At 41.2% G+C, this 26,775-nt stretch overlaps 1 protein-coding gene across 1 annotated transcript in view; it reads left to right on the forward strand.

Moving 5' to 3' along the window:
* Positions 1–581: 581 nt before the first annotated feature.
* The window catches only part of REPS2 (RALBP1 associated Eps domain containing 2), a gene marked incomplete at its 5' end in the record, with an annotated part of 91,141 nt that continues 64,947 nt past the window's right edge, over positions 582–26,775 (forward strand). The window contains one exon of the mRNA XM_084306400.1: positions 582–797. Within this exon, the coding sequence (XP_084162526.1) occupies positions 582–797 (216 nt within the window). The remainder of the gene's footprint in view (positions 798–26,775) is intronic.

Consider the following 26,775-nt stretch of genomic DNA (forward strand, 5'->3'; position numbering starts at 1 on the left):
CCTGGCAAGCAACATAACCCCACAGGCAGCCTCTCTGCTGGGATTTTGTGATCTGACAGGCTTTTAGGGAGGTGCTTGGCCTAAACAGGACCATTCATAGAGCTGCAGGAGTAGTTGGTCCAGCGCAGAGCCACGGAGGTGTTTAAGGGATTGGAGCATCTGTCCTAGGAGGGAAGACTGAGCAAGCTGGGGCTGCTTAGCCTAGAGGAGATTGAGAGGGGATCTGATCAACCTCTACAAATACCTGAGGGGACAATGTAAAGAGGATGGGGCCAAACTCTTCTCAGTGGTGGACAGCAATAGGACAAGGGGTCATGGGTATGAACTGAACCACAGGTTTCATCGCCATTTGAGGCAGCACTTCTTTACTGTGAGGGTGACAGAGCACTGGACAGAGAGGCTGCGGACTCTCCCTCTCCGCAGACACCCCAATCCCGCCCGGGTGCTTGAGGCGAGGGCCGCACCTTCCCCTCCTCAGCGCCGCCTCCCTCCCTCCCGCCGCCCCGCCTCCCCCGGCGGCTCGGGCCCCGCCGCCCGCCGAGCGGCTCAGCCCGCACCGCCCCGCAGCGCCCCGACCCGACATGGAGCCGGGGCCGCCGGGGGGCCCCGCTGCCGCCTCCGCCGCCACCCCCGCCGCCCCCGCCGCCCCCGCCGGGCTGCCGCTGAGCGAGAGCGAGCAGCAGCGCTACTCCGAGCTCTTCTCCCGCTGCTGCCCGCCCCCCGAGGCGGCCGCCGGGGGCAGCAGCGTGGGCGAGCTGTTCCGGGCCTCGCAGCTGCCCCCGGACACGCTGCACCAGGTGGGTCGGGGGGCTCCGGGCGGCCGGGGGGCGAGCGGGGCGCGGGGCGGCCCCCCCCGGGGCCGGGCGCTGCGGGAGGAGGGCACGGCGGCTCGGGGCTGCGGCTCCCGGCCGGTCTGCTTCGTTTCTTTTCGTTTTCTTTCATTTCGTTGCGGTTTGGTTCATTTTACTCTAATTTATTTTGTTTTGTTTTACTGCTTTATTATTTTATTCTTTTTTATTTTTATTTTTTATTTTTTTTATTTTAAAATTTTTTATTTTATTCTTTTTATTCTTTTTTATTTTATTCTTTTTTATTTTATTCTTTTTTATTTTATTCTTTTTTATTTTATTCTTTATTTTCTTTTTTATTGTATTCTTTTTTATTTTATTCTTTTTTTATTGTATTCTTTTTATTTTTATTATTTTTTATTTTTATTCTTCTTTTTATTTTGCCTTCTCTCCAGTCAAGCTGTTGCTGCTGCACACACCCACCTTTCTTTCCCCCCCCCTTGCCCAGGTGCCTTAGGGGTGGCCGCTGCACCCCTCGCCCCCATGTCGAGCCCCTGGGGTACGCGCAGTGCTGTTCGCAGCTCCCCGCGCCTGCATGCAGCCTCCCAGGCAGGGCAGCTCGGCAATGCCATGAGCTGCCTCCAAAGAGCCGGCCGGGCTGCAGAGGGCATGCAGCGTGTGGAAGTTTTGCCCTCACCGTGATTTTCGAGGGGTGTTTCAGTGCAGCTGGACACCAAGCGATGGGGTCGCATCAGTACGCCTGTACTTGAATGCGTTCAGGTGGGAAGCAGGGGACTCTCGCCCCTGCAAGCAGCAGAGCTCCAGCAGTGATTCCCCACGGAGGTGATGGGGCTCCCATGAAACCCTTCTCAACTGCAAGGAGCAGCCAGGGCTGTGCTGCTCCCTGCCACCCTGAAGGCGTGGGCTTCTGCTTTTCCCTGCCTGCAGGTGGGCGATTTGACCCACAGATGGAAATTTTCAAGCAGAAAAAAATCATGTCAAAGTGGGGCTGAAGTGTAGTTACAGCTAGCCTGAGGGAACAGGACTGCTCCTCTACTCTCTTTCCTGACTGTCAGGTTGCCTCTCAACAACTTTATTTTGTATAAATCCGTATTACCTAGGTGATTCTGAATGAAAAAGGTGATACTGAGAGGATACTTTGCCCCTCTTACTTGGACTGTTTACCAGACATACAAACCACAGCTGACCAGGCACCACAGTGCTTTGTTTGCAGTCACGCCGTGGCCTTCGACCTGCAGGGGAGTTCATGGGAAGGCAAAGGTATCACAGATCCATCACCGAGAGCAGGTCCTTGCAAAGAGGAAGGAGAGGGCATCTAATTTCAAATAACAGCATACTGAAGAAGCGTATTAAAGCCCTATTGGTAAAGTTCTGTGGCTTTGGTATTAGCCATTTCATTTTCCAAAGAGTTACAGAAAAAAAAACTCTTAGTTTTATTACGTAGATCCTTATCCTATCATTTAAATGAATTTGGTTGTCATATTATCACAGTCTGTTCTGGGGGTTTCTTTGGAGTTTGTTTGGATTGTAACATGTAACTTAAGCCTGGAAATGTTTTGGTATTTTTCTTTTCTTTTCTTTTTTTTTTTTTTTTTAATATTTTAGATTATTTCCAGGTATATTTATGATGTGGGGAGAACGTTACTGGGAAACAACTTTGTAATTGGCTTCAGGAATCTTCAGGATAATAAGACCTTTGGGATCTGGGGTTGTTTCTCTTCTTCCTTCCTGCCCTGCCCCTCTTGTTTATATGGCACTAATCACGGTGAAGCTGTGGTCTGTGGCTGGAGCTCCTATCCACCAAGCCCACTGCTGTCAGGTATTCTTACTAACGTTTACTAGAACTGAAGAAAAAAATGAGTTGCCATGATGAAAAAAAAATGGAAACGTGGATCTTCTGATATGGAAAAAACCACAACATTGATTTTCCTGGGATATGTGCTGACACTTTGTCTTTTGTTATCCTCCAAAAACGAAATTTCATAGTTTTTGTTTAAAAAATAAAAAGTACCATTCTAATAATTGTGGAAACAAGGCATAGCAGTTCATGGTAGCTGTTTTCTGCTAGTGCTGGGAACACCCGTTTTAGGCAGAGGCAACTCATTTGGGTTAAGATAACATGTTTTCTTTGAAATGACTGTTGACCATGAAGTTTTCTCAAAACAAAACATATCCTTTCAAAATCCCCATCTGTCACAATTAGTGCTTCGTAAGCTGGCATCTCTACAGAGCCATCAAGAAATGGTCGTGCTGGGTTTTGTCGTGTCGGAAATGTGGAGATTAGGATTGGAAAATGACTCTGGATTTCAAGTGAGCTGAGCCCGTGCAGTACAGAAGGTACTGAGCACCATTCCCCGGCTCTTACATGGGCTACAGCAGGAGGTGGCCGTGGACCATTTTGTAAGCTCTGCGTGACTTAAGCATTTTTGTCCTCAAGGTATTCACGAGGAGTGGCTTTACTGAATGCTGTGCTTCCAGAACTGGCATTTGGTGCCACGGCAAAGTGCTGAACCTGTGCTGTTGCCTTCAAGGTTTTGTGCTTGTGCAATAAGTGGGATAAACCTGTGAGAAAGAGGGAGCCTTTCGTGATACAGTGTTTGATGGAGGTTTCTTGTTGGTCGGGAGGATGCTCACAGGAGCTATGGGAAATCTCCTTCCACCTTCCTTGAATGCAGCGTCAGAGTTTGCAGTCCCGACAAAGGTGCTGTGGGTGCAGCGAGGCGGGAGCCCTGCTGCAGGATATGGCAATTCCTGTGGGGAAAAACAAGGACGTGTGCTCCCAAACAGTGAAGAGGCATGGTTTTGTTCGGTTGAAGGTTCATTGGCTCGATCCGGGAGGTAATTTAGATGAAATAGGCTAGGTAGCAGGGAGCAGATAACATCAGAGTACATTCCAGAAGAGGAAATGCTGATTTAAATAGGAAAAAATCCAAGAGTGGCCAGGTCAGAAGGAGCAGATGGTGTGCACCCGAGAGCCCTGAGTCTTGCTAAGAATGAAATGCTTGAGCACAGATTCATTACACACAGACTCGTTAAAATCAGCTATTCTGCAGGACCATAGAGTACAGCAGAGACTGTAGCAATTTAACTTGCTTTAGAGAAGGGGCCAGGGAGCGAACTCAGCAGGAGTTATTTCAGTTCTGGAAAAATGGTTGGAGTTATAACTGGAATTAAAAATGTAAGACGCTTGACAGGTCTGGGAAGGGCACAGCAGGGACAGGGCAGCGTGATTTTTGTGGGCTGTGTAATCATACAGACTCATGGCAGAGGCTGGCAGGGACCTCTGGAGGTCACTGGGTCCAACCCCTTGCTCAGGCAGGGACGTGCAGAGCAGGCTGCCCAGGACCACGTCCATTCCTCCCTGTGTAGAGGAAGCCTTTGGTGTGCTGAAAGGCAGCACCACGAAGGTTTTATTTAGGCTTGCACAGAGCCTGGGGCGAATCTTTCACCAGGGTCTTTTAAAATAACTCTGTGAAATGTCTACAGTCTCTTGCCTGAAAGATCCACGCTAGGATTGTTTATTTTTAATATTTATGTCAGGGGAGGAAGGAACAGGCTAGTCATGTGCCATGCTGTTACATAGGCTCAGAAATAGAGGAAACTGAACGGCATCAGCCACATATAAATTTAGCGTTGGTCCAGTTGGAAGGGATGTTCCCTATGTTTTGACTCATAATAGAAGGAAAAAGAATTTGCGCAAAGAAAAAAACATGTATGAAAAATAAATGTTTGCAGGATTGCATCTCAGGCAGGAGGCACGGCACCACTGATGACCGTGAGGAGATGACAGCAAGATTTGCATGCCTGCAAGGGAAAACTCTCTCTGGGGATAAGGGATGAGTCTCTCCGTAGTAACCCCCGTGCCACAAGTGGCAGCAGTGGCCATTTAGCCTTGTTTCAACTGTGGCAATGAGGCGTGATCCAATTTTAAAGCTAGCCGTCAGTGAGGACAGCCTCTGCTTATTGACTCTGTGATCCCAAAGTGCTTTCGTTAGGTATGCCAAGTACCAATGGACTGATGTTTGCATGGATTTCAGATAAAAGAGTGCTTTATACAGTTATTACCCACTGGTCTGCAAAGAGGAGGTGCCTTGTGGTAATTCTGCTGTTTGCCAGTATTACTGTGGATCTCTGAAGATTTTAACTAAGGATGGGGCTCAAGTTGTACACTGAACTCCTTATCTTTTTGATTAGTTTTTCGCGTATTTAATTAATTCTCACTTGGTTGTGTGATGGTATCTTTAATTCCTGGTTTTACAAACCTTAATTTTACTTGCGGACTTGCAGTATCAGCACAGAGATCCAATTTTATTAAGAAAATGCATTCTTTCCTCTACAAACGAACAAACTGAGTTATTTCGAGCTCCGAGGTTGACAAGTACTAATTGTATGACTCTGGAGCTACACAGACACTGCTTTTTTTTAGTTGGACCTCTCCTTCCAATTCTGTGTGAATAGGGAATTCAGTCTTGCTTTTCCTCTGCATGGTCCATGAGTTATTTTGGTGACTTGTCTCTATAGTTACTATGAATTGTTTAACCGTCCTGTTGTGTTCAAAAGCAGAAGTGTGAATAGATTAAAAAAAAAAAAAAAAAAGAAAAAAGTTGCTAAGATTCTATTTCATTGGAAAAGTGCCAGTAAAGGGTTGGCTTTTCTATCATTTATTTTTCATAAGCATAAATTACTACCTGCACGATAGCTGGGGCGGTGTTAGCTTAAAACAGTTTCTCTAGGCAGAAAAGAATAAGAACTGATGGCAGTTAAAATATGAGCTTTTCAAGTGAGGAAAGTCTGGAGTTATTGTTACTTCACAAAAGGTAAAATTCACTCTGTTGTGCCCCTGTACAGAATTTGGCATTAAGCTGTTCTCAGTGCTGGAAATACAATTGAGCTGAACGATGAACAGCAAGCACATCGAAGAAGCTGTGTTAGCTAGGAGGGCACATGGAGAAATTACATCCAGCTGACATCTTTGAGTCAGGAAGAAACAAAAGGGAGGTACAATTTTATGTAAGTGATACAGCAAGAAAAGAAAACTTGACATTTCAGTATCAGGACTTCTGGCCACAATCCCCCAGACTGTCATTGCCTTTCAAGAGTCACAAGCAGATGTGTAAGAACATCCAAAACCCAGATGTAAAAAACATAGTAGTAGTATTTAAAAACAAGTAATTAAAAAATCTAAATTGTACCAAGGTAAAGGGCAAAATTCCACCTGAAGCAGTCTTAACGATATATTCCATTAAAAAACATTCAGAGTTCCTGGTACATCTTTCAACTGTTGTTGGACAGTTTAAACTGTCACTTAGCAGTCACTGCTTACTGCTTAGTTCAGAGTGCCTCAGTGTTGAGATGTACAGTAAAAAAAAAAAAAAGTAGAAGCTGGTTCTTCTCAAGTGTGTTTCAAGTCACGCTGTAAAACCAGAGACTTCTGAACCTGCTTGACATAGACTTCCCGCTGATGGTTACAAATAGCCTGGTCAAGACCTGTAGCCTTCATTAATTGACCTTCATTACAACTAAGTATAGATTCATTATTTTATTTTCCAGTACAATAATGCTTTGCTCCACGAGTGATTTAAAATAACTGCACAGGAGGGATGGAGGAAAAAGGTCCATTGGGATGAAAATGAATAACTTTCATTCTACGAGAGAGTGCTGCAGAATAAAGCGATGATGAAGAATTTTTTTATTTTTTTTTAAATGAGTGCTTTTGTCATGATACTTGTGTAAGTGCAGTGGTTTCACTAAACAGTTGAATATAACCTCTTACTTTTTTGCATTTATCTGCAGCAACATCCTGTCATTATTCTGATGTTTGCCTGCAGACTGACTTGGTGTTCACAATCTGTGTTGCAACTCACCTGCTTCAGTGGGGGAATATAGTGCAGACACCTCCATAAAACAGGGTTGGTGTGAACTCAAAGCATGAATTTAGGAGAGCCGAAAAACTTAGCAGAGACAGATTCATGAAAGACAGAGTAAGCATTTCTGTGACAAAAAAATCACGATAAAAAACCTATTTAAATTTAAAATACGAGGAATTGAGAAATACGTTTGGTATAATATCTGTAAAGCAAGATTCTTTGATGTATTAACATCTGAACATACTGACACTGTAGAAAAATAAAAAATTAATAAGCAATGCATACTAGTTCATTTGTTTGTCTTCAGAAGTTCAGCGGATGAGCTAGTGCATAATTGACTACAAAAGGTTGCTGGAGTAGAAAACCAACTGTTGGACAATAACAACCTCCTCTTCCTGAACAGAGGGAAGACTTTCCCCTTTCCAGTGTATTTCAGCAGCATTGTTTAGTGACCACTGCATACAAGCTGAAAACTCTGTTGGGAAGAACTTGGTTGTTTTTATGCAGTTCAAATATGATAATGAGGTGGAAGCATGTGGGAGGATGAGATCTATTAGTGCTGTGACTTGTAGGACGCAGTGACCAGAAATAATCAGCTAAAGCACTAACTACAGATTACACTTAATTTATTTAGGAAAATATTTAAAACAGAAAACATGTTTTTATAAACTTCCAAGTGTTTGTAAACATAAGAAATACGTAGTTTTTCTAGCAGATGAAAATAGTCTGTTTATTTTTAAGTGAATTCCAGTTTTCATCTAGATTTATCTTTGCATAAATCACAGGTGTATCTCTTATTAAAGAACATAAAAAATCAAATTGCTTGTGAAATAAAAATTAAGATTCATAGTAAGGTACATAGCGGCTTAGATTTGATTAAATATACTACTTATTAATAAAAATGTTATCATACATTAAAAACAACAAAAAAGAATTATGCCCTGGTGTCCCCTTGCCTGGGCGAGGGCTGGCAGGTGCTGTTGGGGATGGCAGCCATGTGTGTGTGGCTCTCACTTCTGAGCAGGCTGGCTCTGCAGTGCTGTGCTAGCCTAAAACCACTCTACAAACGGCATGATGTGCGTTAACTGAGGGGCAGGGGATTAGAGTAGGCCAGTGGAAGGTGTTAACAACCTTCTGAGTGTGTCCAGCCTGTTCGTGAGTGGGAGGAAGGCCCGAGGTTCACTTGGCGGTGGCGAGGCCTGCAGTTGGGTGTGAGGTCTCGCCAGCTGGATCGAGGCCTGCTTATACTGCCCCAAGTTACATGCTGCTTGTTAAATGGTCTCTTGTCCCTGCATGAGTCATTCAGTGGTCTTCCTAATGAATATAAATTACTGTGCACAGCTGCAAGGGTGCCCTGCATGGAGCAAGGTGGCTAGGGATTGCCTTTTAAGAAGAGGTCTTGAGAAGCTTTGAACAGCCGGGCTTCCAAAGCGTGTTTTTGCTGGTGTGTCGTTCTTCTCCTTTATTTTTCCTTCCAATGCCCTGAGCAGCCTCCCCCATCCAAAAAACCTGCAGATGGTTCTTCCAGTATCTCCTGTTTGTATCTGCATAGTCCTGTAATCTTCATGCGCAACTCAGCCGGTCCTCTTCTGCACCAGGAGATGGCAAAGAACCAGTCCTTTGAGCAGGGTCATACTTGAAATGCTGGATCCAGAACTTAAAATTCCCATTGGCGTGGTGGCACTGAAAATTTAGAGTCTGCTAATGGGAAACATGTGGCTGAGCCTGAATTTAAGCTGTCTGTACATGGCCTGTAGTGTCTGCTTGCTCATTACCGTATGAATCATGAAGCTGAGTTCTACCTTCAATCGCAAATGTCTGTAGTGTTGCTGTATTATTGTTATAAATTTCAAGTGGTTTTGGCATCAGCCTTTCATATTATTATTATTATTTTTCCCTCTTCTGAAAGTCTCTCTTTCCATACCAGGGAACATTAGATCAGCTTTGGCATAGGTAATGTTTCACGTTTCATGCATTCTTTGCTTATGGCATAATTTACACAATGATGGCCTATGGAAAGCCAATATGATGCTCTTTCAGAATAAAACAATGTGTCTAGTCTTCTGCAAAACAAGATGAGAACTCTGGGCTGACAAATACAGTCAGAATTATTTCGTTACCAACAGTAACGGCAGTGGAAGAGTAAAAGGTGAAGTACTTAGAAGTTTCAAAGGCCAAAAATAAAAGTAAATGGGGAGAGAGACAAAAACAACTCAATAGTGTGATTTATGTATACGTTTATTTTGCTTTCCCTCCCCTTGGAATAACTGCTGCCCTTATAAGAACATCTTTCTGTTTTAATAGATGTAGGCTGCCTTTCCTTTACTATCTACGGATAGAAATGCAAATACAAGCCATGATACTAAATGTGCTATTAAATGCTCTCGTACTGTGCATGAGCAGTGGAGATGATGTAATCTTTGACTCTGTGCAATGTGGCTGCTATAGAGTCCTGCGTTCTTTAGCAGAATTGAGGATGAACACTTGGTTTAGACACAAACCAAGTAGGCTCTTGCTGACTGAATGATGCATTTCAACACATTAAGTGCAAGCATGTTGGTTGACATGATGATAATTTTAGGTTTTAGTTTAGTGATGTGGAAGAGAGAAAGTTATTCTGCTTTTCCAAGTGATGTCTTGATTCAAACTGTAGGTAAATAAGGTGTAAGATCAAGCAAGGGCAGGAAGGCACTACTTCTACCTCTGAATGCACTACTATATGCAATGAAGTTATCAGCTAAAATGGTATGCTTCCAGTTAAGTCTTTTGACAATTTTCAGTCATATAAAAACAATACATACATTTCAATGAAAGACGATTTTAATTTTTGTGGTATGGATTAAGATAAATGCACAACTGAAGACAGTAGTGTTTAGATACTTGCTGTGTTGCTTTAAAAAGTACCTGCTGTAAGCACTAAGGAAATGAACTCAGGAAATGTGCCAAATGTGATAAAACGGGATTGGTGCAGGGAGCATCAAGATTTTTTGGGGCTGCCCGTCTAGAAAATCACATCACAGCAAATTCAGAAGAAAAAGGCTTACTCTAGGAAAAGAAAAAAAAAAAAAAAAAAAAAAAAAAGATGGGAGATCATAACAGGAGATAACAGGCTTTATGTGGTTTCTCTTTGTGGCAAAAATGCATCAGTCTCTGTTTTCCTCTATATTAGTAGAGTCTCATTTTCTCTGCAAAGTGGAATAAAACCCAGAGTTACATTTCCATGTAAAAAGCCAGACTTTCTGAAGCAGAGTTAAATGTGAGAAATGGTCACAAAAGAAGTTGATTTGGAAATGTTTAAAAACCTATAATTTACTGAATCAAATCAAAGCACATTGTTTTGAACTGCTTAGGTGTTAAAGCACTGTGGCATCTTAAATGGGTAAGTTTTGGGAAGGAAATCATTTACGTACATCATCTCTTGGTCCTTCTTGTTGGTTAGACTGATTCTGCTGTTAGGCGGAGCTGTGGTGGTGGCGAGGCAGCTCCTGGATGTGATCTGCTGAGGAACTGTGAGAGTAAGGGTGTGAACTGTCAAAACTACAGCTTCCACGAGATTCTGTGGTACTTTTATATTAATGCATCCTGGAACAAAGTATTTCAAGGAGAAACTTGAAAATCTCATTGGAATTTGAACGTTCTTTCAGGATGAAACTCAAGATTTTGCAGTATTTTCGATTAGTTTAGTTCAAGATAACTAGATCTGGTCGCTGCCATCTATCTGAAGAGTATTTATCCATTTGTCATCACTTCTTGAATACTAACTGTTGTGATTTTTAGCTACTTGAAGCGTAAAGAACAGGTAGACTGAAACTTTTTCCCATAATAAGAATGTAAGTGGAGACATTACCCAGGTGTGAGAGTGCTAGGATGTAGAAGGACAGCAGTGAAACTCGTTCAAAGCTGTGGCTGTGGAAGAGGCTGGAGAGGAGGGAGGCTTGGAAGAGTCAGCCAGGTGCATGTTGAAGAATATCTGGTTTGGGAGGAGACCAGAAGGCAAAAATAAATAAATCCCAATTTCATTGTTAACTGCTGTTCTCTGTTGTTGAATAATGAAAGGCAGAGACCAGGAAGCTGCTTGTTTCTGTTTTTTATTAGATGCTGTAGATACCATGGTGATGAGCAGGTTATAAATATAAATGTTGGCTGCAGATAGAGCATGAAACGGACTGGAACCTGGTAACCTGTAAAAAGGGGGTAACGTAAAGTTTAAAATTATGCTGATGGCTGAAGCTTCCCAAGGAGTCCTTGAGAGAAGTGCCATAAAAAGCCTATCAGTAGTTTAAAAATAAAAAATAGAAGGCAAAAAAAAAAAATCACACATCTTATCCTGTTTATGTTAATGCAATCTCATGTTGTAGCACTGGAGTTAGAAAGCTGAGGGTCTATTTGTTTCTGTTTTCCACACCCCATGTGTTATACCACTTCAACAAAAAGCATGCTTGGATTTTTTTTTTTATTGCACTTGTAAACCTGCTGCTACCCATGCTTAAGTGGGGACTTTTTAAAAAGAACAGCACCACGTTCGTATTCTGGAGATGTATTGTACTTGTAAAGTAATACATCTAAGAAGTCATGCCTTTCAAAAAGTGTTTTGAGTGTTTGGAGAGGAAGGAACCTGAATGGCAGCTTGGATGTCACAGTCTTCAGCACCTGGCACTGCACAGTGCAACTGGTCAGGGCAAATATTGTCTCAGGACAAGAAGGAGCAGCACCAGCCAATACTGATGTCAGCAGGAAAATAATTTTTAATGTTACTTATATTGAGTTATCCGTCACTTATTTTTCTTCTCTCTCTCTGTTCTCAGCTGTATCATAGTAATTATACCTTTTATTTGAACTAATCAAAGTCTGGACCCTCCTTGAGGCGGTTATTCTCCAAAGGATTATTTCTCTTTACAAATACTCATTAACTTTTTTTTTTTTTTTTTTTTTTAAAGACTGCATTATTTACTGTATACGTATTTGATTGCAGGGGATGTGTGTGAGAGAAAAGACTCTTGAGTTCAGTCTAGCAAGGCACTTTGTGTCAGTATAATCACTGAATTTAAACCCTACAGCAAAACAGGGCACTCAGTTACTGAAGAACAGGTCTTAAAGTGAATATCTCTTAGTAGAAGAAACATCTAAAAGAGCAAAAGTGGAGATTAAGTGTGTTAAGCTATTTTTTTTAATGCACCATATAGGTTAAAGTATTTGGTAGTGTTTAAATACAAATGTCGGTAACAGCCAAATTTATACTGAGACAAGCACAGCAATATTTGGGTCCTAGTAACCTTCTAGACACCAAAGTGTAAGTTAAGTTTCAAAATAGGAGAGTGTTTGACATATTTTAGTGAGGAACAATGTGTCAAGGACTGTAGACACTTTTAAAGTAATGGATTAGAAGTGCTATCTAGTTTTCCATTATCTGGATTGATACTGGGATATGTATAGGGTTTCCAAACCAGGATATAGGAATTCTGATAAAATATGGTGCCTTAAGTAGTTGTAGGACCTTTCTGTGGTCAAATTGGCTAAAACAGTGTTTCTGCAGTTTCCACAGCACTTTCTAGTCATGTGACATAATCAGTATGTGACTCTACAGAGCTGAGAGAAGCACTAAGTTTGTCCCAAGAAATTAAGTCATTTGAGCCAATGATAAATATTTGAATAATTTTGCAAGACAACACTTCTTCCAAGCAACACTGTACAGCAATTTTCTTATGTAGAAGAACATTAAGGCGTTTCAAAAACAGGTCACTGTTGCTATAAAACAGGTGAGGCAATAGTTTTGTAATGAGAGAGTGTACCAGAGTTGTGTAGTTCCAAGGAAAAGCAGTTTTGTATCATTAACTAATAATACACGTTATCATAGTGAACTACTTCCCCACATTAAAGCTTAATGGATTTTAATCTAATATGACTTTTTCTTCCCATGAAATATGAAAAAAAAATTGTTTATTTTGGCTTGCTGCTGATGTTTCTGTTCTGTTAGACACGTGCCTGTCCGTGCTGTTTATACCTTGTTATGATATATTTCACTCTGTTGACTTAGCCTTTCCTTGTGGTCCACCTGGGAGAATTGCTACGAGCATCGTACTGGAAGTATTCCTCTGCAGCAGGAATGCTCAGATCTTTTCTTCACAGCAAGAGTACTTCATTTATTGCCAAGGTTGCGAGCAGAATATGAATGTTATTTATATCCTTGTGTGTGCACCCATCGGTCTCATTAGATACCAAGGTAGACTGTCAGCATTTCACATCTGTTTTTTAACTGCTTAAAGGGCTGACAACACACTTGAGTTTCTGAACATGTAATGTACACTATGGGGAAAGCGTCTTTCCTCTGGTTCTCCACAAGGATCTTGCTTAACATGCCACCCAGCTCTTTATGCAACGTGGGGTTTCATCTGCTGCTGAGAATGACCTGCAGCTAGTGGTCTTCCTGTTACCACTACATCACTACCCATGGGCACGTCCTCCTGAAAGGTCTTGCCATTTCCTACGTAATTGCATGGTTTCAGCTCAAAAACGATCACAGAAATAACTTACAGCTTCCTTTATTGCTGCTTATTCCACTTCACCTTTCGTAATGTAATCTAAAATTTGTCAATTTCCCATGTCATGGGTTCGGATTATTTTGGCCTGGTTTTGAAATAAGATTAGGCTTGAGCAATAATACTGTTAATTCAGCCCAGTAATAACTTCTGAATCTGTTCACTGTCAACAAAACTTCACGGAAAATTAAGAGACTTTGAAGAGGTAAAGTTCCTAAGTTATGTGAAAGACAACTCATCTGGTAGAGGAAAGCTCTCAGAGTGAACTGAAGACACGTTAAAGAATTTGTTTAGGAATGTCACTTCAAGGCAAGAATCCCAAGGAAATTGGGATTCATTGCTCTTGCTGCTCATGGGTGGTTCTTGCTTGGACGTGATGTAGATGTGAATAGTAGTTTGGGCATGAGCTAAGAGAAGGGTTGCAGAATAATGATTTAAAAGCCGCTGAGCTGGTGAGTAAAGAGGGGCAAAAGTGGAAGGTGAGTGTGTCCGTGTCTGCTTGGGGATGCTATTTTGGTGCCTCCCTCCCCGCGCGGCTCCACCTGCGCTGCTCTTTGTTCCCCTCCGCTCCAGCTGGCGACCTACGGGAGCCAAGAGAGCTGCTGCTTCAGCGCTTCTCGGCATCTGCCAGGAAATACATAAAGAGCGGGAAGAGAAACGGAAGGGATGCCTTCTTGCTCTTTTTGTCGGCTCTGCTTAGGGCTTTTTTTTTAATTGTATGTCTCGCAAAAATGTACCACTGTGAGAAAATTTCCTTGAGACTGGAGCTGGATCCTGTCACTGCATTGGCTTCCTTAGTTTTTTGGCATTGAGAAAAACACAAGGGCTTCAACAGGGATGCACTGGAGCTGGATTCTCATTTTAACCACTGTTAAATACACCGTTGCTATTGAGAGGTTTGATGCAGTCCCCTAAAGGCTTCCCAGGGGTTGTGCTTTGTTCGCATACACCCCTCCGTCATGCAGCACTCTGTAAGGTGTCCTACGCGTGTGGGTGGGCAGCCCGAATTTGTTCTTGGTGTTGCTTTGGAAGTTGTTTGCTTTCAGTTTTATAAATTCCCTCTAACTCTCTCTCTGGAAGCTGAATGTTACGTGGTGGCACTATTCCTGCTCCTTCTGTGCCTATATTTTCTCCTGGTGTTTCCAGCCTACTGGAATCTGCCTGGGCATTGGAGAGAGTGCGCCCATTGCCCTTCTTGTTGTTCGTGGACTCAGGGTTCCCTGGTACCCCACAAGATGCCTCATCCTGTGACTGGGGTTCAGATGAACAGGGAGGTTGTGTGAGACACAACAGGCAGGTGAACCTTTCATGTGAATAACGTGCCATCTCAGTGTGTTGCAATTAAAGCTACTTCTGAATTAAATACCTAGATTTGTCACCCCATGCTCATTCCTGTATTTTTTTTTCCAAAGGAGACATTGATTTCTCCAGTCCTTTTTCAGCACACCTAGATCATTCATCAGCAACTTCTCCAGTGGTTTCCCTTCAAGAAGTTTCACTTCTTCTGGTGTAAGAGCTGGCTTCATGGCACTGTCTGCTGTGTAGGACAGGCTGCCTGCCTGAATTTCCTTGGCAGTAAGCTTAAGTCTTAATGCACAGTATTTCTATTGTCATGGGTATATCTCATTATTTATCTCTACATCTTTCATTTTCCCTTAAGAGCATCAAGTCACCTTTTAAAAGCATTTACATTTTTTTAATGTATGTTTCTTTTTCTTTTTTTTTTTTTTTTTGTAATTACGTATAGAAATCAGTAATAGATTTTCTTTAACTTCCTACTATGTCTCTGCTGTCTGTTTTTTCCTAGCATATAAGGAAAGTTTGTCTTATTTTCCAAATTTCGTTACAGAAATGTTGAGGTATAAGTGTTACAGGGAAATGCTTCCTTGCAGAAAAAATGTGTAACTATTTCCAATGGCTTTTAAAAATAACAAACAACACCATCTCATTGCAGAAGCATTTCTGCCAGTATTAAGTCTTGGAAAGGAATGTTTAACAAAATCTAATAATGAACCAAATTTTACCTGACCATGTACATTTTGACTTCGTAAATGTGTTTGAGGTTTTAAACTACACAAAACGTTTGTGACATGGTTTGTTTGAAGGACTGTTGGGAATGCAAGATAATTTCTGAAACAATATATTGTTATTAATGTTCTATATGTTCTTGGGGTTTTGATGAATATTACTCAATATACATGCTTTTGCTTAAGATTAACAAGTCTTTAAATTTTATGAAAAATCAAAGCAATGTGTTAGTCAGACACCATAAGATCCCTGTTGTTGGTCTCTTTGAAAACTGTCATATATCCTGCGCTCAACCAGCTTGCCCAGCCTAGAGCGAGCTCCATGCATGCTCTGAAGGCACCGGTCCTATCTTCCTTAGATGCAATTGAGACAGTAGATTGTATGGTGCTTGGGAACATGGTGTAGTGGGTGACATTGGTAGTAGGGTGGTGGTTGGACCAGATAGTCTCAAAGGTCTTTTCCAACCTTAATGATTCTAATATTGCCTAATGTGTTTGCCAGTATCTTTTTTTTTTTTTTTTTCCTTTCTCATTTAAATTCTAGTTTTTAAAAACATCATTTCTAGTGCCACGACTTTGTCCTGTGGTCACAAACTCTTTGCCCCTGAAACCAACCTTGGCCGAGGACCAGAAAAAAAAGGCGTATTTATCAGAGGCCAGTTTTCAATTTTGTTGGAAATACTGGCACCGCCCTGTAATATCTAGACCTTTTCTGGTGGAATGAATTCACAGTAAATATCCTGTTGAGTAGGAAATGTTTCTTATTCATTCCTTGAAAAATGAGCCATGGGGGCAAGCTAAGTTGAATGCTGGCCGTTTTACACTCCTGTCAAAACTTTCAGAAGACCAGCAACTAACCTGAAAACAATTTTATTGTAGAATGCTTAATAACAAGATTTAAAACACAGACACACAAAAAACAGAGTTTAACTTTTTTTTTTTTTTTACAATGTTTTGTTCCTCTGAGACTTTTATTCTTGAAGTTTCATTTGACTCCAACTTGTTCAATGTGTCTATTTTTTTTTTATGTGCTGTGCTCTCATCTGTAGGCCGTGTTGTAGATTGGACGTAAGTGGAATGTAAATATCTTGCACGGGAATCCCAAGCCGAATCCTTCCCAAAGTTTTTGTAGAAAATCAATTTCCTGTGAGGAGTGTCAAGATTTTATGGTTAATACTCCACGGAAATGCCTCCAATATATTTTTTTTTTTTTTTCTTTTACCAAGCTGGAAAAAATCCGGTATTGTTATGCAATACAAATTTTGTGCTTTTGATGTGCTATAAATTCAATTACATACCTTGTTAAAATTTCTTATACAAAAGTGTGAGGACAAAAGTATTTGTATTCTTTCAGTCTGAGTTAATTTCTTTTGACATTGAAGTGTGGAGCCAAAAATTTTCAGTGTTGTGAGAATCATTTTGGAGAAAGCAATTCTGAGGGATTTAAAAAATATGAGAGGCCATGGTATGGTGCCCAAATACTGTGATGTTAACAAGAAAGGTACAAAATACAATATTCTGTTGTAGACTAGTTTATTTGGATCCTTTTCACATGACTTTGTGAACCAGAATTTTTCCATGTATCTGAATCTGGAAGCATGAAATGGGCAGGTTAACCAGTAGGTTTCTATAAGTGTGTGGCTTTTTCGAGGAATTGCAGATATTTTGGGGAAAAATCTTTTTTTTTTTTTTTTTTTTTTTTTATTGTTCCAAATGTGTGATATTGTTTTGGTGGCGTTTTGCTTGTTTTTGCTGCTCAATGGAGTGATTGCAATTGTCACAATTTTTCCGTGATCATTTGCCTAGGAAGATAGAAGTAAACAGTAGATTCATGTATTTCTCTCCATTTAGGAGAAAAAGGTAGCACAGTTTGTCTTCATTTATCAAAATTAAAATCGTCCTGGTTTTGTGCATACCTCAAGGTCTGCATGCAGTCATACTATTCTTCAGAGTTGTACTTTATCCACCAGTAACAAATAACTCTTTTTTGTGTTAATAAGATACATACAGATTCAGAATCATTTGACACATCAATACTAAATGGAGTTTTGAAACTGTAATGAATTTATTCATTCATTTGTACCTGCCATACATGTTGAGAATAGAGGTTTTTTTTTTTTTTTTTTTTTGTTTGTTTGTTTGTTTTCCAAATACATCTTAATACCGACCAGAAACTTTTCAGGAATTGAGGAAATTTACATTTTTATTGTTTCATACTCAGTGGTGTATTTAATTTTCTTGTTTCTAGTTAAAGGGAAGTTGTTTTAATTCAGAACTAACATAGGTTATTCAGAACTAATCAGAGGTTATTTTAAAAAACATCTTACCTTAATACATCATTTCCCATAAAATCTGAGAGTCAGATTAAAAAGTTGTTTCAAAATGTGCATGTAGTGTTTTGTTTCTTTTCGAAGAAAAAGTACTTATGAGGAGAAGTGTGGAGTTGTTTTCTGCTCAAAATAATTGTTGTTTCTAGAGGCTGAAAATCGTTCATTTGTGTATTATATAATCATTTTCTTAGAAAGTGAGTGTGACTAAAAGCTGGGGGAGGAACTCCATTCTGCAGTACTCAGCAGTCAGCCCACAACTGTGGTGAGAAGTGTGGCATGGATGGATGGGCTTCTTTGGTTATATTGGGGATGGGTCATATAGGAGTGCAGATGTAAAACTGGCATTTCTCGCCTGCCCCATGCAAGTTCCAGCAGTTTGTAAGGCAAAAAAAGAAATGTCTTCCATCATGTCTTCATCTCCTCATTCCTACCCTTGGCCTACCCCCCAAAAACAGTGATGAAATGCAATCTAGATTTATTTTAAGTACTCACACATGTGGAGAAATCACTCCCACTTCTTGACTGAAGACCCAGTTTCAACAGCAAAATAAAACTAAAACACGGTTGAAAGACTTCAAGTGAAGAAATGAAGCAATGATTTTGTTTTCAAGTTGTTTCTATATTTAAACTTACTTTCTGTAAGCGGATAGGAATAATAATATCTGAAAGTTAACCTTCCAGTGCCAAATCAAGCTTAGGACGTAGCAAGCTTGATTTTCTGCAATAACACTCTTGCTGTGCAGCAAAAGGCAGGTAGAGCAATGCTTGCTAGGTAGGACCAGGGGGAATGGGAGTGTCAGAAACAGGACTTTCCATGTAATCTTGCTCCCTGTGCTTAACAAAGTAGCTGTTGTTAAGTCTGCTAAGCCAACAGATTCCTGTGCAAAAGCATTGAGGGAATTAAAAGCTTAATCAGCCCCTGTGCTCTCAGGAGTTCAAATGATTTAGACATGGAAAACAGGGGAAAGAGTGTATGTTTGTTAAGTACGAATGCTTTTGCTTATTCTCAGTCAGGCTCCAAACTAAGAAAGCAGTTAAGAAACTTAGGGGTTTCCAGCCCATGAGCATTCCTAGTGAATTCACATGGGGCTATTTCATACGGATCTCGGAGAGAAATCCTTTGAATTGTACAGCTCTTATGTAAGAAAAGGATTTCCAGCTTGGCCATATGGAGTACGCTGTTACTAAAATATAAATTTAATTATTAAGTCTTCTGTGGCTTCACCTTTTTAAAGCTGCTGCACTTTGGCCCCCTTTCGTGAACATGTTTTGGGGCTTTAATTGCACGGTAAACCATTTGCTTCACACGATTCCTTTCCATTTAGTGCAGAAATCTCGTACAAAGTGCAAGGCAGAGGCTTATGAGAAGGAAAGGAGGCTGCTGCCTGTAAGATGCAGATTGGCACACAACACGGGTTTTGGTATCCAGTTTTCATTTGTTTTAAGCAACAATTCACCTAACGGTTTCAGTCTTAAATGTAAAACTTACCAACATTAAGTAACAGGAAAGAAACTAAAGCAATTAAAAGGAAAAAAATGACTGGTAAATAGTTTATTTGCTGTACTGGTGCATATGCTTGATTTTCAATGCTGAAATAAAGAAATGCTAAAAATGAGCAGATACTTGGAAAAGCTGCACGCGATAAGCTTTTACAAATCCTTTTTATTGTAGTATGTAGTAATGTGTACAGATGTCTTTTTGTTTTTCTAGATTAATTCCAGAAAGTCCTGTCAAAGAGTCATCAGAGCCTCACAGCTGATGTTTTTTAATACCTTGGCTGCTGCGATGTTTCACCCTACTAACACAGGTCTATTACAATAAGCATGCTCTTAGTGGTTGCATTAAGACCAAACAAACTAGAAGCTCTGAGCAATTTAGCATTTCACATGTTTTGTGAACAACTTCTGCACCCACAGCCACACCGAGAGCTGGGATGGGTGCCGGCATGGCCTCAGTTTCTTGTGTCTGTTTGCCTGTCTGTCATGAGAGGCTGGTGGTGTGAGAAGTAGCCACACGTCCCTGGTGCATCCCCACGGAGCTCCTTTTGAAGGACAGGCAGGCTTGCAGGTAAACTCTGGCTCGTGGACCCTGTGTGAAACGGGACCTAGGTCACATACACTTCTCAGATCCCTAGAAAATGTTCATAGGGGAATGAAAGGCAGGGAGTGAAGCCTTCATTTACTTAACATTTTGACATTTTTTGTGCTATTTGTGAACGCGTAGCAGGAGGGAGCGCAGGCGTAGGAAGTATTTTTGAAATTATTGCAATATTTTTGGAGAAATGAAGTCAAAATCTTTCCTAAAATTGGTGTTGGGGCAGAGGGAGAGGATTCCACTACTTGAAGAAAATGGATAAGGTTTTATTGGATATTTTCTTCTTGTTCTTCAGACAGTATTATTTCTCCTGCAGTGATCACTAGTGCCTTAGGAGCTCCAAAAATCACCATGTGATACCAGCCATGGATCACTCTCCACCTCAGCCATCTGTTCACAGCCAAACACATCATCACTCTTTTCTCTACCCGATGTGTTAAATCATTCTTTATTCTACTTTGTGCCATCAGTATTTGCTGAAAGTTGTGGGGAGGAATTAGAGGTTAAATGGAGATTGGCATCTGGCCACTGGGCTGCTCCCCTCAGCTGTGTGAAGCCATGAAGATTGATGTGGGGACAGGCTGCTGTGAGAGGGCTTGCACTATTTGGTCAAGGTCTTAGAAATCCAAAGCACTTTTTGGTGGTCTGTCTCACAAGTGCAAGTTGTGCTGTCCTTATCTTTATCCAAAGGCCGGAGAGGGGCTTGTCAGGGTGTCTACAGTGGTGATATGTGGTGATATGACGCAGCATCGGTGATGGAGAAGTCAGCTAGGCCTGGGGCAGCTCCTGGCTTTCCTGAGGGAGCCCACCTCGGCTGCTCGCCCAAACTGCCACCATCCTGGTGGCTAGAATAATCCTTCTACAGGATCTCACTCCAGAGTTACCTCTCTGTCAGCGATTTATGCCCATTTCAGTTGAGTGCGACACTCTTTATAATGTCTCAATTAATTTTAAATTGCACAAATCTTCAGGCTGCTACCGAGAAGGAAAGGCTTGGGAAACAAGCTTCATCAATTGCTCCCTCTGGGACTTCAGAATAGATACAATTTAAAGCACTCCACGTGATGTTTTTCCTCCTTTTTTAATGTACAGAAAATCATTTTCTGAGGGGTTTTGGATTTTTTTTTAAAAAGGTAGATTAGTTTTGCTGAATAGTTTTCTGAATGTTAACTCATGTTACTAAATGTTAATGTTGGATAATCTCTTAGTGTAATGCTATGAAGATTTTGCAAGAGAGCTGTGATTCTTAAGTGGTGTATTGTTTGTTTGTGCATGTCGTGCTATTTGGATCCTACAATTGTCCTAGGCCATTAAAGATGAGGGAGGAAAGTCAAATGGAAATAAACGTAAAGGTGTTGTTGGACTGATTGTTTAGGTTCTCGTCTGTATTAGGCTGGCCAAAGTTAAAAAATATCTGGTGCTAAAAGGTGGGTGATGCAAGTTATATGTGACACATCGATGTGTAAGAAGTGTTTTATTCGTGTTTTTCTTCATTGGAACGAAGGCACGCTGAAGACAAACAGATACAGAGGGATTAACTTGCATGCTGTTTTGTAGGAATATCTTGCTGTGAACTGAATTGTGCATGGGAGGGGACATCCTGTTTTGATCCCTGTGCCAGGCTTTCTGCACAGAACCTCTAACCTGGGGTTAATCACATTGCTGCTATATTTTTTGGCTGGTTCTGCAACGTATCAGTCACCACTAAGGTTGGGGTCGCGGTGTTTCAATGGGGCTGGGAATGCTTCCCAGTAAGGAGCTGGTGCTGGGAAAGCCAGCAGGAGCCGTGGCAATGTGGGCAAGTTTTTGGGAGTAGCTGGAGCTAATGGTGGCAATGCAACTTATCCGTGGTGCGGCTGTGGAAAATTCAGATTTCAGTTCAGTTTCAGTTGGCCACCTCTGCTTATTTTTAAAGACTGCTCCCATTCCTTTGGCTAGTTGTTGAAGGATGCTCTCTTTCTGTTTTTAAAAGGTTTGTCCTGAGTGTCTCGGGAAAGAAAATCAATCCTTTTTTATTTTTTTTAAGAGCGGCATTGAGCAATGCTTGCTTTAACTCTGTCTAAAAGTAAAATAGAGGCAAAAGCAGCTAAATGTAAGAAAAAAATCACCACAAAACCAAGAAAAAAGCAAGTAAAATATTTATACTGCCCTAGAACTCTGGATTTTACACCTGAAATATGTATAATGGTTGCTGCTTCCTGTTTGAGGCGTTACTGGAGGAAACCTGAAGGATGGAGCGGCATACTGGAGCAGATGCAGCTGTATAGTCAGCAGTGCTACTGCCACTTGTGAACGGAAGAAGCTCTGCCAAAATGGGGTAAAAACCTGGCAGCGGCAGAGGGAATGGTTGTGAGTGCTGCCTTGGACAGTGATATTAATGGCCATCTCCAAGCTGTTATTCCTTGTGGCTTTTTCATTTCTCTGACCACCTCACTTGTCGAGGTAAAATCATGTATGATAGATCTCAAACAGCAGAAACTCATTTGTATGCAGAAACTTTCAAGCCTGAAGACTCAATTTCTTCACAGACATTGTACTCTAACTATTTAAGCTGACACTGAAATACAAAGATGTAAACTTCAGATATCTTTCTATAATCTTTCCAGCTAACTTCAGGTGGTTCTGTCATCTCCTGCAAGTGGTGCATCCCCCAGGAGTCCTGTGAGCTGAATTGTGGCCCCATGAGTCTTGTATTCAAGTGGCTCGGCTAGGTGCAGAGGGAATGCCAAGTGCATTGCTTCATTATCACCTGAGATTAAGGACTGATATACCTGTTATTCAGCTGAGAGGTACGGTAGGGTGCACCAGGATGGTGGTGGGGCTGGAGGTTTGCATCCCATCAAGGAGTAGGAGTGCGCTGGCTGAGAAGAAAAGGCGATTCGCTTTCCAAAATAAGTCGGGAAATGTTTTTGCCTGAATCTGTAAAGATAACGGTAATTGCCATGAGGTATGCTGTCAGCTGCCCTTGGTGTAATTTCAGCTGTGAAAAAGCATCCAAATGGAACAGATCGTAAAGTTATTCTGGCATAGCATCTGAGAGCTAAACTCTTGTAATATTTCTTTTCTGTAGTTGCGAAGAAACGTGGAAATAATAAGACAGCTGTTGGGGAGGCAAGCGAAGCACACTGTGGTCCTGCCTGTGGACGGTCGTGTAGGTCTCTTGGATGTGATAATACACTAAAATTAAATTAGCTTTGTTTGCCTGGATTTGCCCATAGTGACATGATGTGCCCTGACAGAGGGAAGCCTTTAAACGTTGCCACCAAATGAGAAAATAAAGGGAGCTCTAACAGAGGAGGTCCGTATACTGGGTGTCTTTGCCTTAGCTTTATCAATAGAAGTATCAAAAGACCTATGAGAGCAGTTAATGGGACTCAGTGATCTTTATGGGTCCCTTCCAACTCAGGATATTCTGATTCTATGATTAATTTTTGTACGTGCCTTCACTTGATTTTTAGGATTTATTTAGCATTTTGATTATTTTGCTCGTGTGCTGGAAGAAGCTCAGAATTTGAGAGGGTATTTTGGTGGTCTGTTCAGAAAATGTGGAACGTCTGAAGGAGGCATCTCCTTAGGCTTGGTTCAAAGATTTTCAGTTTTTCAGCAGCTGCAAGTTCCATTTGTGCATTAGGTGAGCTTGGCTAGTTGCTTCACTGATGGCAGGGAGGTATTTTCACAAACTGAGTGTTACTTACACTGAGGCTTTTTATGATGCTATTTCAACCCGAGAACAAAATGGAATTGCACTGCTAAGCTTTGCAGGGCAGCTTATTTACTGAAGTGTAAGCTGCAACAAAGAACTGGTGTTTGATTCTTTGGAGAGGAAGATAAATCCTGTCTAGAAACATGTTACGGTGAAACGGTAAAAATGAAGTGGATGTTTCTGTAATAAACATTTGTATTGTATGACTAATACTCATGCATCTGACTGAATTTTGACTTCAGCAAATAAAGTTACTTCAACCCAAATCAGTGGGGATTTTTTTCTGAAAAAACAATCATTGACTTCGCAGTCTGTGGAGTGTTATTAAGAGACTGAAATTTGACAACAGGTAGGATAAGGATTGTCTGTGCGAATAACACACTGCAAAGGTCAGTCAAATGTTCTTTTGTACGATTGAGGAGTCTTGCATTATAAATGCCTTCATTCTCCGTTATAAAATTTCAGAATTATCAATTTCTTTTATATGTTTTAATCCATATCTAAACTGCAGAAATGGAGAGACTGCTCTTGTATAAAAAAAGCCTTGGACAGATTGCAGAAACTTTTCCTATTAGTGTGGGATTGTTAAGACCATGCTTCAAATTAAATTTAGTTTCAATTGTGTACATATATAGAGTGTTTTTGAGTTTATTTTTTTTTTAGCCATATTGAAATACATTGGAGTTCATAATAATTGCCATTCTAGACAATGAATTCAAGTTTTCAATGATTGTTATATTTTAAATCAGTGAAAATGTATTCTCAAGATGAACATATGCTAATGAAAATGATGTTTATGCAAAATTCTCTTTGAAATATTAACAACTTGGTTGGTGAAGTGGTCAAAAATTACAAAAATTCAAGGAAATGCTACCTGTACTTAAAATGTGTCCTTGTTAAAAAATAATGTCCTTTAATGTGCATGTGATTGCCCTGTTTTTTCATTCCAAAAAGGTCGCCAGTGCAGCTTCTTTGCAAAACGTGGCAATTCTACTTGAGCTCAAGTGCAACTCTCCATTCACTCTCACTACTAATAAGAACGGTATACGATTTTTGGGTCAGCCTCCAGAAAATGAAAGTTTTACAAACTGATGCGTATTTCAGTTGGGCCAGTGCTGGCCCAGGTCCCGTGTGGATAGTTAAGTCTACGTCAAGTTCCCCTGGTGCATTTTATTGCTCATGGGTACAGGGGTTATTAGCATCACGTCTCGGCTGAGTGAGCAAGAGTTGGAGGGTCTGGGCTCCCCTCTCTCGTGTCCTGAGCCTTCTCAGGATTATTTCTGTAGATAAGTTTTTGGAAGAGAAGAGGTGAGCAGGAAAATGAACAGAAGTCCTTGGAGTGACTAGTGCCTTATTTATAACGTATACAGTGTATGTTATTAAACATCTGCAGGATGGGATCCATGAAATTCATGTCTCACGTCCAGGAGAATGAAACATTCCTGGCAGTGCCTTGTATCAGAAGAAATTCGGATAAGCTCTCTGGAAGCTTTCTGCAATCTACTTGTGTGGATGGGGCGGTGTGACAGCTCTCTACTTGTCATCGTGCTTGGGGTGTTGCCCTTATTGCCTTGTTTCCGCAGTAAGATTTGAAAAGCAGATAAAGCATCTGTAACCAAATTCTGCATACTCTGCAGATTTCCAGGGGATTTGGGGATTTAATAGTGATTTTAGTAAGGCTATGTGTACAGCATCTCAGGGAGTGGCTTGATGAATATGTGCATTTCCATAGCCAAATGCTTAGGAACGATTGCCTACAAAAAACGTGAAACAGTTCAGTGAGTAAGTGGAATTATACTTTTACAAAAATCCGTACTACTTTTTGGTATGCTTATGATGAGTTCTTAAATCCACGGTAACCAGTTTTCAGGCTCTTTATTTTTGTGTTCCGGAGTAATAAGCATTATTAAAATTTCACATATCCTATACAAATTTATTGGCACAAGCTGTGTTTATTGACCTGGATCGATGCGTGTATGAATTTGATACAAGCTAGTGAATATAAAGCACAGCTTGAACGCTTCTAGATGGATGAATTCTCAGATACAGTATTCATTTGCCAAATGGGAGGACGAAAAATGCAAGCAAGTTTTGAAAAGTATTTGTTTCATCTCTTTCACCCCTGCAGGCTTTCTACACGCTCCTAAAGGCATGTGTTTAGTGAGGATGATGGTAGATTTTCCTTTCAAAGAGAAGACAGAATGAAGTATCAGCCAATAAGCATAGCAGCCTCTGACCTTATTCTGCTATTGTGAAAAGAATTTTGTTTATGTGGCATCCAGATTTCTCGGGAATGGTGATTCTTAAACTTCCCAGTAAGAGTGACATCAGATGAAAGTGATTCCTTTTTCCACATCACACACAGATAAAGCAAAAAGATTCATTAGTGTTTGTGCGTTAAATACCAAAGGTTGAGCAGAGGAGACTGGATTTCCTTCAGGTGCAGATCTGTGCTTATAAGTGTTAGGCTGCATCAGCAGCTTTTATTCCCGGGCAGTTTTTCTAGCTAATGCTGAAGTCTTTTGATTAACAATGCTGACTCACACATCCCAGTAGCTGCACAGCTCAGATCAATACTTTCTGTAACTTGCAGTGTGCTGGCATTGCCACTCCTGCTCTGTGAAGAGAAGAACTGTGAGATTTGTGTGCTTCAGTTTCTCCAGGTGTCTGCAGCTGATACAGGATAGGGGATTCCCTAGACCCTTGCCTTGACCAAGTTAACATGAGACTTAGAGTAATTTGAAAACGTTTTTAGTGTTCACACGTGATTTAGTCCGTGAGTGCATGTGCGTGTGTGCACAAACGTGCTCTGCACCATAAACTTTGCAGTTCTTGGGGTCGGCACCAAATGCTCTGCCTGGGGCCGCCTGGCAAGTGCTTTGCCCATCCTGAGGGAAGAGCTGGTCCTGCAGAAGCGCCCAGGTGGGGTGGTGCGTGGAGCATTTGTGTATGCAGACGTGTGTGATTCTGCCTCCTGCCAGCATAGTGGGGTCTGGGGAAGCTCTGGTGGGGCTGTCGGCACATTTTATGCAGCAGATGTGGTTGCTTCCTGCTGCTTTTACAACTGCGGTAACTGCGGTGGCTGAGCTACAGTAGCTTATCAGTAGCTTGCCTTACAACTTGGGCTTAAAGGACACTGTAATTTTAAACTGGGGTCACACAGACGATCAGATTTTGTAGCTAGGTCTTCAAAAGTGCCCTATGTATGTGTTACCTTGTGTGTCATAAAGTAAGCCATTTCTATTTCCTTTCATTTTAGGTGCCAGAACCCTGTTTGCTCAACACAGCCAAATTTTAGTGAGCTTCTCAGGTGCTGTTTAAAAGAGTCTAAACCAGCTAAAGCGTCAATTTTTAAAAGACAAGGCTGCGGAGTAAATGTATGGTTACAGAAATACCGTGGAGGCAGAA

Source organism: Netta rufina (assembly GCF_964035555.1).
Source record: "Netta rufina genome assembly, chromosome: 1".
Classification (NCBI taxonomy): Eukaryota; Metazoa; Chordata; class Aves; order Anseriformes; family Anatidae; genus Netta; species Netta rufina.